The 14,276-nt window shown below is 40.7% G+C and overlaps 1 protein-coding gene across 1 annotated transcript in view; it reads left to right on the forward strand.

Moving 5' to 3' along the window:
* Nucleotides 1-14,276, forward strand: part of TRAPPC3L (trafficking protein particle complex 3-like) — a 37,943-nt gene that overhangs the window by 8,158 nt on the left and 15,509 nt on the right. Inside the window, exon 3 of the mRNA XM_005884684.2 lies at nucleotides 323-422. Within this exon, the coding sequence (XP_005884746.1) occupies nucleotides 323-422 (100 nt within the window). The remainder of the gene's footprint in view (nucleotides 1-322; nucleotides 423-14,276) is intronic.

The following is a 14,276-nucleotide window of genomic DNA, read 5'->3' on the forward strand; positions in this document are numbered from 1 at the left end:
TTGTTGTTCCACTTATTTATGCATTCATTGGTTGATTCTTGTATGTGCCCTGACTGGAGATGGAACTTGCAACCTAGGTGTATCAGGACAACTCTGTAATCCACTGAGCTACCCGGCCAGGGCCTTGTGGCCCTCTGTTTCTGTGGTCTGTGGGACAAATAAGAAGCCCACTGTTAAATAGCCATTTGACTTGTCACGTTAGGTTTAGTTTGTAATCCAGTTGGCAAGTGCTAACTAGATGAATCCATTCTTAAACACTGACAAACTTAGCACTAAGTACTCAAATATTATTTCCAGACCACAGTCTTTCCTTCATCCACAGGGGATACGGCATTGGAACGCGGCTGGTGGAAGACTTTTTGGCTCGATCTTGTGTGGGACGATGCCACAGTTATTCAGAAATTACAGACATAATCGCCCAGGTAAGAGCATTTTTAGCTGTCAATATGTTTTGAAACCCTTTGATTCGTCCTGAGTTTGGTGGTTTTCTGCTCTGATTGAAGAGGTTCCATCTGTATCCATTATTAGGTGAGAAGAGAGAGGATTCCGATCAAAAAGCATTTTATTTCAGCACAGAGATAAAGCTATTGAGAACACAGATAAATGCTTCCAGGCATTTAAGCATCTATCGATTTTTCTGACCAAATGGTATGTGTCCCACACTGGGGAAATGTTTTAGAAGGTAAGCAGAAGGGAAGTGTAATAAAGCAGCCTTATAACACACAGGCCCAGAACCAATTTCTTTATGTAATCATTTTCAGCACGTGGAAGGGGGTAGTCTTTGCCTGTGTCAGAGAACATTGTAGCCATTTCATTCTAGGACAAGTGTTTTCCCAAGAGAAAAAGAAAGCTTCCTATAAATGTATGTGCTCTAAGAACTTTCACAGCCTTGAGAGGCAGCTTGGAATCATCTGGGACGAGATCAAATTTTCGATAGGAGATGAGATTGGGAAATGCATCCTTAGCCAGAATTCCTTGCCTTGTTCATTTGTGAGACATCTGCGTGGATAAGAGATATTTATGCGGTCCAGGAATGCTGCCTCCACGTTTTCACAACTGACCAATTTAGTTCGTCTCATTCTTCTTTTCTCTCGTCACCCTTGATGGGGTCATCCATTGTCATATTGACTCTTCACGTTAGTGTCAATAATAGTTCTACATAGCGGTTTGTGATTCTAACTGCAGTTTTACATATTTTTTGTCTTTCATTTTTACAGTATTCCTGTGAAGCAGGCAGACTAGGAGTTCTTATCCCCACTTTCCAGATAAGCAAACTGAGCCCCAGAAAGAATTTGCTAAACAAATACTAGCATATGTGAAAAATATTGTACATTAAAAAGCAATCCAAATGAAAGATTTTCCCATTTATTGTTATTCTTACTTCTATTATTTCATGGCTAGTGAATCATATAGTTGAAATTAAAATCTAGGCTTTCTAGTCTTAGTGTAGTGAGTTTACCACACTACTAAACAGGTTATATTTTTTTCTCTCTTTCCATATTTGCAGCCTATAATTAAGATCCTGAAGCAGTAGTTTGTAAAATGAAATAGATTTTCACTAAACCAGTTCTATGGGCAATACTACAAGAATATGAGCTATTTTGATGGAAAGCAAATATTCACAATATATAAATGTAGATGGCTGTGTCCTATTTCTGTAAAAAGTGCCATTGGAATATTGATGGGGACTGCATTGAATTTATAGATCACTTGGGGTAGGATGGATATTTTAATAATATTAAGTTACCCAATCCATGAACACAGGATGTCGTTCCATTTGTTTGTATCTAATTTCTTTCATCAGTGTTTTATAGTTTCCAATAAATAAGTCTTTCACCTCCTTAGTTAAGTTTATTCCTAGGTATTTTATCCTTTTTTTTGGTGCTATTGTAATAAGATTGTTTCCTTAATTTCTGTTTTGAATAGTTTATTGGTAGTATGTAGAAACACAACTCATTTTTGTTTGTTGATTTTGTATCCTGCAACTTTTCTGAAATCATTTCTTAGTTTTAACTGTTTCTGTGTCTGTGTGTGTGTGTGTGTGTGTGTGTGTGTGTAGTCGTTAGGATTTTCTACCTATAAGATCATATCATCTGCAGAAAGATAATTTTACGTCTTTCTTTCCAATGTGGATGCCTTTTATTTCTTTTTTCTTACCTAGTTGATCTGGCTAGGACTTCCAGGACTGTGTTGAGCATGAGTGAAGCTTGCAATTTTTCACCGTTGAATATAGCAAAGGGGAAAGGATAGTCTCTTTCACAAATGGTTCTGGGAAAACTGGACGTCCACATACAAAAGAATGGAATTGGACCCTTATCCTAGAGCAGTGATGGCGAACCTTTTGAGCTCGGCGTGTCAGCATTTTGAAAAACCCTAACTTAACTCTGGTGCCGTGTCACATATAGAAATTTTTTGATATTTGCAACCATAGTAAAACAAAGACTTATATTTTTGATATTTATTTTATATACTTAAATGCCATTTAACAAAGAAAAATCAACCAAAAAATGAGTTCGCGTGTCACCTCTGACACGCTTGTCATAGGTTCATCATCACTGGCCTAGAGTATACACAAAAATCAACTCAAAATGGATTCAAAACTTCCACTCTTATTGCAAGTTTCCTTCTTACCAGTGAAGAGAATATGTTGCCACCCTCACCCTTCTTTTGTGCAGAGGGGTTGTCTCCTGGTCTTTGCACTTTCCTTCAAAGGCCTGGTTTCCTCCCCCTTAATAATTTTCACTTCTCCAGCAAAATATTCTTTCACATGTGGGAATGATGTCACCCAATTCGGGAGCATTTGAACACAGATGAAAGGTCAGGTTTTAGTTATGTATTCACCACAAATGCTTTGCTTATAATTAGCTCTCATTAAAAGGTCTGGCCTTTGGCTGCATTGTCTCATCCATCCTTGTAGTCTCTGCTCAGAGGAGGTGGATGTCAGATGTGAGAGTCGGTTTTATAGACAAGTGGGCAAGATCAGAGGAGGCTTAGTGCTGCCTGGGGAGCATAGCAGGAACAGGAGCAGAACCCGATGGTTGTGACTTGTTTGGCTGCCTTCCCAGACCACACATTTAGACAGAACACTGGCATTGTCCTTGCTGAGTACTTCATCTGCATATCGTGGCCACCACAGAACTCGTGATCTCTGTCCTGGTTCCAGAGAAGGGAAGAGAGGGAAGCAGAGAAAGAAGAAAAACCCATGTCCAGATGAGTGAAGTGAGTCATCTAAGAGCTAGTTAGTGAAAGACTATACGTAGGAACAGGTCTCCTGATCTCGTGCTCTACTCTACACTCCTCTGCCTCTGGGAGAGGACAATCATGTGACTTCATATATTACTAACAGCCCCCTCTCGTTTTCCTCACTTTGCCTTTTCCAAAGGAAAAGTAACTCTATCACTAAGCTTCTGATAATTTTTTTGGACAGGCTTCAGACCTCAAATTGCACCATCTAGTGGTATAAAAACAAATCCCATGACAGAGACCAAATTATATTCAGTCAGCCTTATCTGTATATATAAAACCCTAATATGCAAGTAAACCGAACAGCAGAACAACTGAACAACCGAACAACCAGTCACTATGACGTGCGCTGACCACCAAGGGGCGCGTGCAGAACATGGTGAGCATCGGCAGCAGGTGGCAGAGTGCCGAACATGGCGGGTGTCAGCCCCAGCGGGATGGTGGAGCAGGTAAGCAGGGGCACCAGACCAAGGTGGGGTGCCGGTCGCTGTCATTAGGGCGAGCCTCTGGTGGTTATCAAAAATTCTTTGCTCCCGGGAGCCGCAGTCCTGCCTGACGCTCGCACCTGCAGCCAGCGCCGGCACCGCTCATACCCGCTGCTGGCTCCCGGCACTGGCCCTGATCACTCGGCACTGTCAGCAGGTGCAAGCAGCAGCTGCCAGCCCTGATCACCCCTCAGGGCTTCTCCACCTCCCCCTGCTCCTGAGGGGCGATCAGGGCAGCAGCTGCCGCTCACACCCACTGCTGGCGCTGGCCCCAATTGCTCCGCACCATCAGCGGGTACGAGCGGGGCCGGCGCCGACAGTGTGTGGGAGCAGCAGCAGTGGGAGCAGGGCTGCTGGCAGAGAGGGGACCGGGGGCCACAGCAGGAGGGGCCAGGTGGGGGCACAGAGGATGGGCCGAGACCCACCCCTGTGCCCACTGCAGCCTTGCGGCCCACAGTTCCTTTCAAGGTGCACAAATTTGTGCACTGGGCCCCTAGTATTCCATATAAAGAAGGGATGGCAGGCTAATTCTAAAGCCATCTTCCTGCAACATTAAAAGGTATTTACTTTATTTTTCAATTATAATTCACAGTCAATATTATTTTCTTTTAGTTTCAGGTGTACAGCCACATAGTGGTTAGACAATCGTATACTTTACAAAGTGAGCCCCCCAATATTTCAACTACCCACCGACAAAAAGGTATTCATTTTTAAATTGTGATATTATCATATTTAAATCTGCTTTTTGTAGTGATTGTCTCAAAATACAACACATTTTAAATAAGACATATAACAAATTGTTAGCATTATAAAATGATATTTTAAAAAACTAGTAATACAGAGATTTTCTGAAGAAAAGTTCAAAGTAATTCCCACCTATTATCTATTTTTTCCGTGCAAGAGCTTTGTGAAGTAGAGAGCATCTATCATTAGCCCCATTTTACTGATGATGTAATTGAGACTTAGATGACATCACCAGAGACAGGTAGAAAAGCCAGCTTACACTTTATTTCTCTGACCTGATTCCAGTGCTTTTAAAAAAATATAATTGTTCCTCTAAAATATACCTTTGGCCCTAACTGGTTTGGCTCAGTGGATAGAGCATCAGCCTGCGGACTCAAGGGTCCCAGGTTCGATTCCAGTCAAGGGCATGTACCTTGGTTGCAGGCACATCCCCAGTAGGGGGTGTGCAGGAGGCAGCTGATCAATGTTTCTCTCTCATCGATGTTTCTAACTCTCTATCCTTCTCCCTTCCTCTCTGTAAAAAATCAATAAAATATATTTTTAAAATATACCTTTGAAGATTTTCTCCTGCTATGGTCATTGTTTTGAGAAAAATGAAAATGTGGAATTTGCAGCAGAGTTACCTTAGCTGATTTTAGTTGTAATAACGAAATATTAGAGAGTTTAACTATAATTTAACAGGAACAAATCTCTTTCATTTTGTTATAAGGGCAATTAGAAAATGCAATTGTACCTCTCTCTGGTTTAAGGTCTAAAAAACACCTCCTGAGATACATAAAAATATTTTTCATGGTTTCCAAACACATTTATGATGAAGTTTTCTTATTAGGAGAAGCTAATTAGAGAAAAACTTGATCATTAAAATACAAATGATCATAAAGGCTAGGTTTGACAAGAACTAGGATAATGTTGCCTTTTAAAAGTAACTTCAACGCAAGGAGCTCTGATCCTCATCAGATTCAGAGCAGTGGTGTAACCAAATCCAATGCGGCAGAGATGGAAAGGGAAGAATCCTCTTCCCGCTCAGCCCCATTCCCTCCGTGTGCCCCTGAGAAAGTCGCTGAGCCGGGCTGAAACTCAGTTTCCATATCTGTCAGATGAGGCCTCTTTCAGCTAAAGTTCTCCTGAATTTAAAATCTGGACACCAAACTATTATTATAAATAGCTGAGCATCCTGGTTGTGACTTCCAAGGTCTCCTCCAAAGCATTCATACTTTCCAGTTACTGACAGTGTTAACAGCTGCTCGGCCCAGCATGGGAAAGCTTCTCACTGTCAGGCCAATGTCACTAGGATGGTTGTGCTGAGGGGCATAGAGGGACTTTATAATTTTTCAGGATAAACATCACGTCATTGGTATTGTCACAGTAGAATGAAATTTTAAAACACAACACAAAATATATTCAAAATATAAAGACACTTTTAAAACTCGAAATTCTGATCTTTATGTTAAAAAATTGGAACCCAATATGTTGTACATGTTGGAAATTCTGGGAAGCAAAAATGAGATATTTTCCTTTTGATAGTATGCATTGAAACTTTGCCTTAATTAAATGCTATAAACAATGATTTTTGTGTGTGTATGAGTGATATAAAATCAATGAAATAGTCGAAAGGAAATGTTCATAGGAGGCAAAAAAAAGGAAAAGAAAATGCCTAAAGCGGGGAAGGAAATCTAAGTGGTGAATGTTGTAAGCATGAACTCTAGAGCAAGATTTAGGAGTATAATCGAGAGAGGAATCTCAATGGCAGAGGGATTTTTTTAAACTAGGGAATCATTTTTATTTATAAACTGCTCTATTTAAGACGAGAGTTGAGTCTATACAGAAGGGTTCCAGCAAACCACACTAGTCATATTTCTTTTGTCCTAATTCTGATCTGAAGGCACAAAACTGCCATGGCTGAATGTATTCAAGTTATTCAAATGCTTTGAAGCCTAAAACCCCCAAGTCACAGAGTATTGGCAGCTCCATGCCATGGAAGTGCAATCTCCGTCCAGGTTTGTACTCAGAAGCAGCGATTTAACACCTCAACAGGGACATTCAAATCTGACTTGATTAGACATTTTCAGAGGGGTGTGCCTTTCTTTTTTAAAAATATATTTTATTGATTTTTTACAGAGAGGAAGGGAGAAGGATAGAGAGTTAGAAACATCGATGAGAGAGAAACATTGATCAGCTGCCTCCTGCACACCCCCTACTGGGGATGTGCCCACAACCAAAGTACATGCCCTTGACTGGAATTGAACCTAGGACCCTTCAGTCCGCAGGCCAACACTCCATCCACTGAGCCAAACCGGTTAGGGCAAGGGTGTGCCTTTCTTGAAGGAGAGTGAGTGAGGGCCCAGTTGGGAGACAGAAACCACACAATCATTTCAACAAGCAAAGTTTAATATAAAAACTTATTAACTATATAGGTGATTAGCTACTAAGAAAGAAAAAATATGCCAAAGAATTCCTTAGTGCTGAGAGAGAATACCCAAAAAAAGAAAACATTTTTTAAAATATATTTTTTATTGATCTCAGAGAGGAAGGGAGAGGGAGAGAGAGATAGAAAACATCAATGATGAGAGAGACTCATTGATGGGCTGTCTCCTGCACTCCCCCCCGCACCCCCAACTGGGAATCGAGCCTGAAACCTGGGCATGTGCCCTTATTGAAAATTGAACCAAGATCTCCTGGTTCATAGGTCGACGCTCAACCATTGAGCCATGCTGGTTGGGCAGCTTCTTTTGTATATATTTCTATTCCTCATCTAACTAAAGCGAAAGTGTTTTACAAAGAATAGAATAATACAGAGTTTTATTGAGTCATGGTAATATAAACAAACTTCGTTTGATTTGATACTTTATTGTATTATCCATTAAAGTTATCTTTCATTTCTGGGATATTTCATTTCCCCATCACGTCTGTAAGCTTTTCAAAGGGAAGAATAATTCCAGGTATTCTTAGGGTTTGACCCACCAGAACATTGTAGACATATGTTACATGTGACTGAATGGCAAACCAGAATATTGTAGACATATGTTACATATTACTGAAGTGAATTTAGAAAATGTTTGAAGATCTTACCACACATCTGTACACTGTTGCTCCTCCTACTCTTTCCAGAAGAGGGCAGTAGTCCACATTCATCTCCAAATTAAAGTCTCCTACTCTTCCCCTCGCACTTTAACACTCATCACTTGCAGCCCCCTTATTTCAACAGTATTTACTACTACATTGAAAATCCAAACCCGTCTGGTTGCTCACAGTAACAAATCCACAATAACAAGATTTGCACTGCAATGGAATTCTGGACAGGAAAATATCTGATTCTTATTAAACAATAGACAGTGAATTCATCTTGATAATTTTATTGAAACCCTTTATTTTCCCCCACTATTTTTATGATTGTAGATAATTGCAGGAGAGGTGGGAGAGCCATTCTTGCTACACTGAAGTCAACAGTGATTATAAAATGCAAGCATTAAATAGAATCAAATTACTAGATATTGCATTTCCCTTAACCTAACAGGCATATATCTCTTCCAGTTTATTATGAGGCTAACTAGAAAATGCAATTATACCTCTCTCTGACTAAGATCTAAAAAAATCTCCCTAGTTACACAAAAATATGTTCAATGGTTTCAAACACATGTATAGCAACAGTTTTATTAAGAAAAGCTAATTAGATATAAATTAATCATTTCCATTTATTGTGGTAAATATTTGAAATGTAGCCTAAAATTCATCATGGAGCCAAATTGTGTTAGCTAGACCCCTTTAGGTTGGAGTTACATCAGGCCATAGGGGTTTATTGTAAGGATATCCTGGGACACAATAGCTAGGCTTCATGGGAGAACAGAAATTAGAAAATCCTTCGGTTTCCCTTGTCATCTCAGGAGCCGGCATTTGCACTTCCCTACCTACTTCACTCCTCCGCAGTTCTGGTGACTCAGCTATTCTCTGCTTACTTTGCTCTTGCAACTAATTACTAATATCTTCTTTAAATAATTTTTTTTTATTTTTCAATTATAGTTGACATATAATATGACATTAGTTTCCGTGTAGAACATAGTGATTAGACATGTATATGCCTTTCAAAGTGATCACCCCGATAAGTCCAGTACCATCTGACACCATAATATCATACACTGTTATTACAATATTATTGACCATATTCTTGATGCTGTACTTTACATCCCTGTGACTGTTTTTATGACTGGCAATTTATACATTTGATCCCTTCCCCTTTCTATTCTTTTTCTTTTAAAAAATGTATCTTTATTTTTGAAAGTATTACGGATGTCCCCCTTTCCCCCCATTGACGCCCTCCACCACCCTTCCCTCCCCCTTCACCACACTACTTCCCTTTCTTCCCTCCACATCAGTCCTTCGGCCGCCTCACAGTGTCCACTTGGCTTCCGCTTACTTTCTTTTCTCCACGTATCTTTTGTCTTCTGTCCAGTCACCCAAACTGTGACTCTCTCTGTCTCATATTCAAAGTCCCAACCTGTCCAGTCAATCAGTAGCCCTCTGTTGCCCAGAGTTTTCATGCTAGGCCACTGCCAGGCCTGTAACCAAATGATGGGGCTGATTGCCCGGCCTCTCAAATGCCCATTCTAGTCTATTAATTGTGGCTAGAACATCAGGATAATGAGACAGAGAACATGACCGTCATAGGAAACCCCTCAGGAAGCAGGTTTGGGTATGACAAACATTCTGAGATTTTCTAAAACAGGGCAAAGGAATTGTTACAAACCTTGCTCTTTCTGTCTGAAAAATTACTAACAGCAATTTATGAGTCTTTGCTTGTGAGTCCTCTGCTCACATTATTCATCTTACTGATGCTAGTGCTTGTTTTCCTTTGCCCCAGAGGCTAGAATTCCTGCATAGACTAGTGTAGCAGGCTCCATTTCACATGCTAACTATAAGGTATTGAAATAAAAATAATTGTCTTTGCTAGGTATTTTGCAGATAATAATCAAGTAAGGAAACCTTTCAAAATTATGTATCCCCTAGGAAGCATTGCAGGGGAAACTACAGTGTTAGTAGAAAGTACATATTTTATTTTATTATTTTATTTTTTTAAATCTTCACCTGAGGATATTTTTCCATTGAGTTTTAGAGAGAGTGGAAGAGAGAGGGAGAGACAGAGAGAAATATCAATGTGAGAGAAACACATCAATTTGTTGCCTCCTGCAGGAGCCCTGAGCAGGGCCTGGGCCAGGGAGGAGCCTGCAACTGAGGTATGTGCCCTTGACCAGAATCAAATCTGGGACCCTTTAGTCTTCAAGCTGACACTCTATCTACTGAGCCAAACCTGCTCGGGCGAAAGTAAATATTTTAAAATATTAGCAAGAGTGGGACAGACATTTCTCAGAACAGTAAACTCACAGAGAGATGCTTTGGTAGAGGGGAGGCAACCAAATTCTAGGAAAAATGATGTTGTACTACAATAGATAGTATTAGGTTTTCCTTTGAATTTCTTATAAAGGAACCAACCAGAAAAATTTGCTCTGCTCCTCTAATCCGATGGAGCTTTTGCTTTTGTTTCTCTTTTTCTAAACCTTTTCCCGGCCATTCTCTTGGCATTGTGTTTTTTCAAAGAATGTTACCAAAGATGACCTGATTTTTATAGCTGACTAGGAAACCTGCCCAGGTCAAAGGAACTTGGAAAAGGCCATTCAAGTCAGAGACACCAGCATATCTTAGGTCTTTTTCTTTCTCTTCAAAAATAAAACAAACAGTTTTGTTCCTTATGATTCTGTAGTTTATTTTCCCTCCCTTTTTTCTGATTACATTTGGCTTTTTTCCATTTTCCAAACAATGTACATTTTAAAAAGAAATACTTTCCCTCAAAATCGCTATATTTCACAATTCTAAGTAGAAGCTTAAATGCAATGCACCCAGTACAACGCACAACACTTGAATTCTGTTGACAACATAATTCTATGCACAAAATGGGAGGCTTTTTCTTTCCTGTCCTTTTGTTACCAGTGGGGGCGCTCTCTGTGTCCCCCCCTCTTACCAGTAGAAGTGGAGTTCCTGGGATGCCATGGGGAAAAGAATTTCCGGAGGCCCCATGGGAGGATGAGGTATCTTGGAAAGCCTATTGATGCTGTAAGATAAGGGGGTTGCCTTCCAAGGTCCCACTTCCTTCCATCTCGCCATAGGGAAAGTCCAACCTTGTCTTCAGCAGGATTAAAGCCACTGCCCAGCGCTTGCAAGGCTCACATCTACTCCACTGTAGGCAACTCAATGCTGTACCAAGATCCCTGCCAGGAAACCCCTATAGTGCGGAGTGGGAGTGGGGAGAGGGTGAGGGTCACTCCCACTGAGTCACCTCCATCAGACAGCCAACCGCTGTGACTCTGTTACTTCCAAAGATCCCCCAATCCTAAAATATTTAGTATCTTGCCACTGTTTTGTAGGAGAATAATTTTTAAATAGATGTTTGAGAATTATTGTATGTCCCTCCCACCCCCAACCAAAAGATGGAAGTGGGAAACTGAGGCATCAAAGTAGTCGAGTCCTCAGAGTCTAGGCTGGATTTGGGAGTCAGGCATGTCTAACCATGTGACTCCTGCAGGGAGCTGAAGGGGTGGGAAGAAGCCAAATGAAAGGCTCAGCCATTAATCCGAAGTGTCTTGCTCGGAAATGCAGGTTCACAACCAACAGAGCAGCAACTGGTGACCACGTCACAAAAGAGCAGTTCTCAGCACAGAGGAGGCAGGGGTGGATGCCAGGGTTAAAGTGCCATCCGTGCCTCCTTCTCAACACCTTCCTTTAATCCCTCAACTGAACAATGGAAGCCAATCAGACTAAGCCTAAAATAGAGCATTTCTCTTTGCTATTAATTACTATTTTCAAAGGCTAACTCACAATTTAGTGGTAAGAGCCTATTGAACCTTTTTCACATTTTCCAACATATGATATTAAAATAAGTGGGAGCCCTTGATAGGCAGGGATTGAATTCCATGGAAGTCACAGCACAACACCACACAGCATTCCAGAGGAGCTGGCATCACCGCTAGCTGAATGTCAGGCCAGTTTCCTACTGAGTGGCTTTTTTTTTTTTTTTTAGCTGGGAATAAGAGAGTGGGAAAATTAAAAGGAAAGAAAAATCCTTTATAGTTCAAAAGTCTCAATATTTAAAAAATAATGAGTATTAACAGCAAAAGCAATTCATAACATATTTCGAGAATTATTACCCCTTGGGCCAAAAATATGCCATAGATGATTAAAAATAAGAAACTTATTTAAACAAACACAATCATTTAGACTTAATTCTCCCCTCTGAGTGGGCAAGAACTGCCTTCTATAAGCACCCACGTACTTGAACTATTCCTCCTTGTACCTCTGGGAGGGGTGAAAGGAGAAAAACATAGGAAGTTTTCTTTTGTGCAGAAGCATGTACGCAGAGCCACAGGGTCTGTGGGTCTTGCAGACTGACTGGGTCTAACCCGACAGATCACATCAGTTACTTATGGCAGAGTTCCTCTATGAAGGCAAGGCACCTGCAGGAAAATTGCCCCGAAACGTTTATTATGATTACAAGTATGTAACATTGTTTTTCCTCTAGTCACAGAGAAGTACCTCTGAAAGTTCAAGTCCCAGCAAATTCTACCAGTCATCTTCCCTTACTTAGGAGTGTCCATCTTCCAATTCTGCTTGTGACTGGGATTTAGAGAAAGTCTGACTTCAACGAGGCATCTTGTCTTCCTGGTACTATTATATTCCAGAAAAAAAGTTTTCAACCTTCCAGAGATCTTAGCACATGAAAATCTAGTCTAAAATTTACATAATTTATTAACCAATGTTATCCAAATAAATTTATTTTTTTTAAAAAAAAAGTGAATAAAGAAGGTTAAAAAATACAGTCTATCCCAACTTCCCATTGCAGATTCTTGGATTTGTTTTTATTGCTTAACTTGTTTGGATGAAACTCATGGGAGACTGACTTACAAAACAAATCTAAGTGTGTGGATTTGTTGACAAAAGAATGTCCAGCCTATAGCAAAGTCTTTTAAGAGTTTATTGGAGCCAAATTTTGAGGCTATGCCTGGAAGCAAAATCTCAATGGACTGAGAAAATGCTCTGGAGAATGGCAGTTTTGCAGCTTATTTTATACATTAGAATCAAAGAAGAAGATGTAAGGAGGGTTACATGAAATTAATTGGTGGTAGATAAGGAGGCAGGAGGAAAGCAAAGCAGGGAAATCTCTGAGACTGGATAAAAAGCAAAATGGAGAAACATACTTCTTTTACATTGATGGGTACACAATAGTTAATAATTAACATTTACAGCACATACAGATGGTATTCAGGGAACAAGATAATAATGAGAAGTTCTGTGGTCTGGTGCTCTGGTGCCTGTGGTTGTACCTTGGAGGGGGAGGAAAAGAAAATTACTCAGGCCCTGGCCGGTGGCTAAGTGGTTAGCGTGTCAGCCCGAACATTGAAGGGTTGTAGGTTCTATTCCTGGTCAAGGGCATGTACAATCCATGTGCCTCTCTTCTCTCTCTCTCTCTCTCTCTCTCTCTCCCCTTCCCCCTTCCTTCCCTCCCTCCATCCCCTCTACTCTATCTAAAATTAATGGGAAAATATCCTCAGGTGAGGATTCACAAAAAGAAAAAAAATCACTCTGAAATTTCAAAGGTATATTGCCCTACCTAGATGCATGAGAACAATAGACAGAGCTCACTTAAGGTCAAGGTTGACCTTTGCTAAGGAAGCTGTAGGCCTGGGATGTGACTACCTGTTATGACCTGCCCAGTGAGGAATTTGTGATCAGACCATCCTGCGTGGTTACTTTTGGTCACTGAGCTTGTCAGGCCTGTCATTTGCTCCAACCCCCCCAACCCCCAGCTTGTCAGTTATATTACATAGCTCCTTTTTCATTCACAACTTTAAAATAGCAGTAGCTTTGGGAGCATTTTATCAATGTAACCTTTTAACAACAAAATTTCTTACAAGGAGATGAAAATTATTTAGGAAATACTCTGGAAAACAAAATCCCAAAGGAAAAAAATCAAGATCACCTGGCCGAAGGGTTCAGAGACACCTTGGAAAGGCCAGCCAAACTCTGGGTTAGCCCTGCGTGGTGTCATTGTTTGTGTCAGATGTAAGCTTTTGTCCAGGCTTGGCCTGACCTCTTAGTCATTGTCCAAGGTTATCAGTCTTTCTGCTCCATACAATAACCTGGAGGTTTCCTGAGGAAATCCTGATGCCCAGATCCTACTTTTAACTAATTAAATCATGGTCTCTGGGAATAAAGCCCAGCATAAGAAATTTTTATTTTTTAATATATTTTTTATTGGTTTTAGAGAGGAAGGTAGAGGGGGAGAGAGCTAGAAACATCAGTGATGAGAGAATCATTGACCAGCTGCCTCCTGCACACCCTACACTGGGAATCAAGCCTGCAACCTGGGCATGTGCCCTGACTGGGAATCGAACTGTGACCTCCTGGTTCATAGGTTGATGCTCAACCACTGGGCCACACTGGCTGGGCCACAAGAACTTTTTTTAAATGCTCCCCAAGCGATCTTAATAGACATCCACTGTTTTAGAACAAGAGTTTTCAAACTGTGTTCCCTGGCACTCTATAGTGACTGCAGTAGAGGTGAGGTGGCATGTGAGGGCTGCCACTCCCCCAGACCCTCTGTCCCGATTCTCCCGGAGTTGCCTCTCATTTTATCTCTTTCAAGTGTTTCAAATAAGATAAAATGTCATTTTTAACAGTGGGGAAAACTAAAGAAATATAATAAAGCATTAGAGGCCCAGTGCACGAAATTCATCCACGGTGGGGGGGGGGGGGGCCCCC

The sequence above is a fragment of the Myotis brandtii genome, unplaced genomic scaffold, assembly GCF_000412655.1.
Source record: "Myotis brandtii unplaced genomic scaffold, ASM41265v1 scaffold847, whole genome shotgun sequence".
NCBI lineage: Eukaryota > Metazoa > Chordata > Mammalia > Chiroptera > Vespertilionidae > Myotis > Myotis brandtii.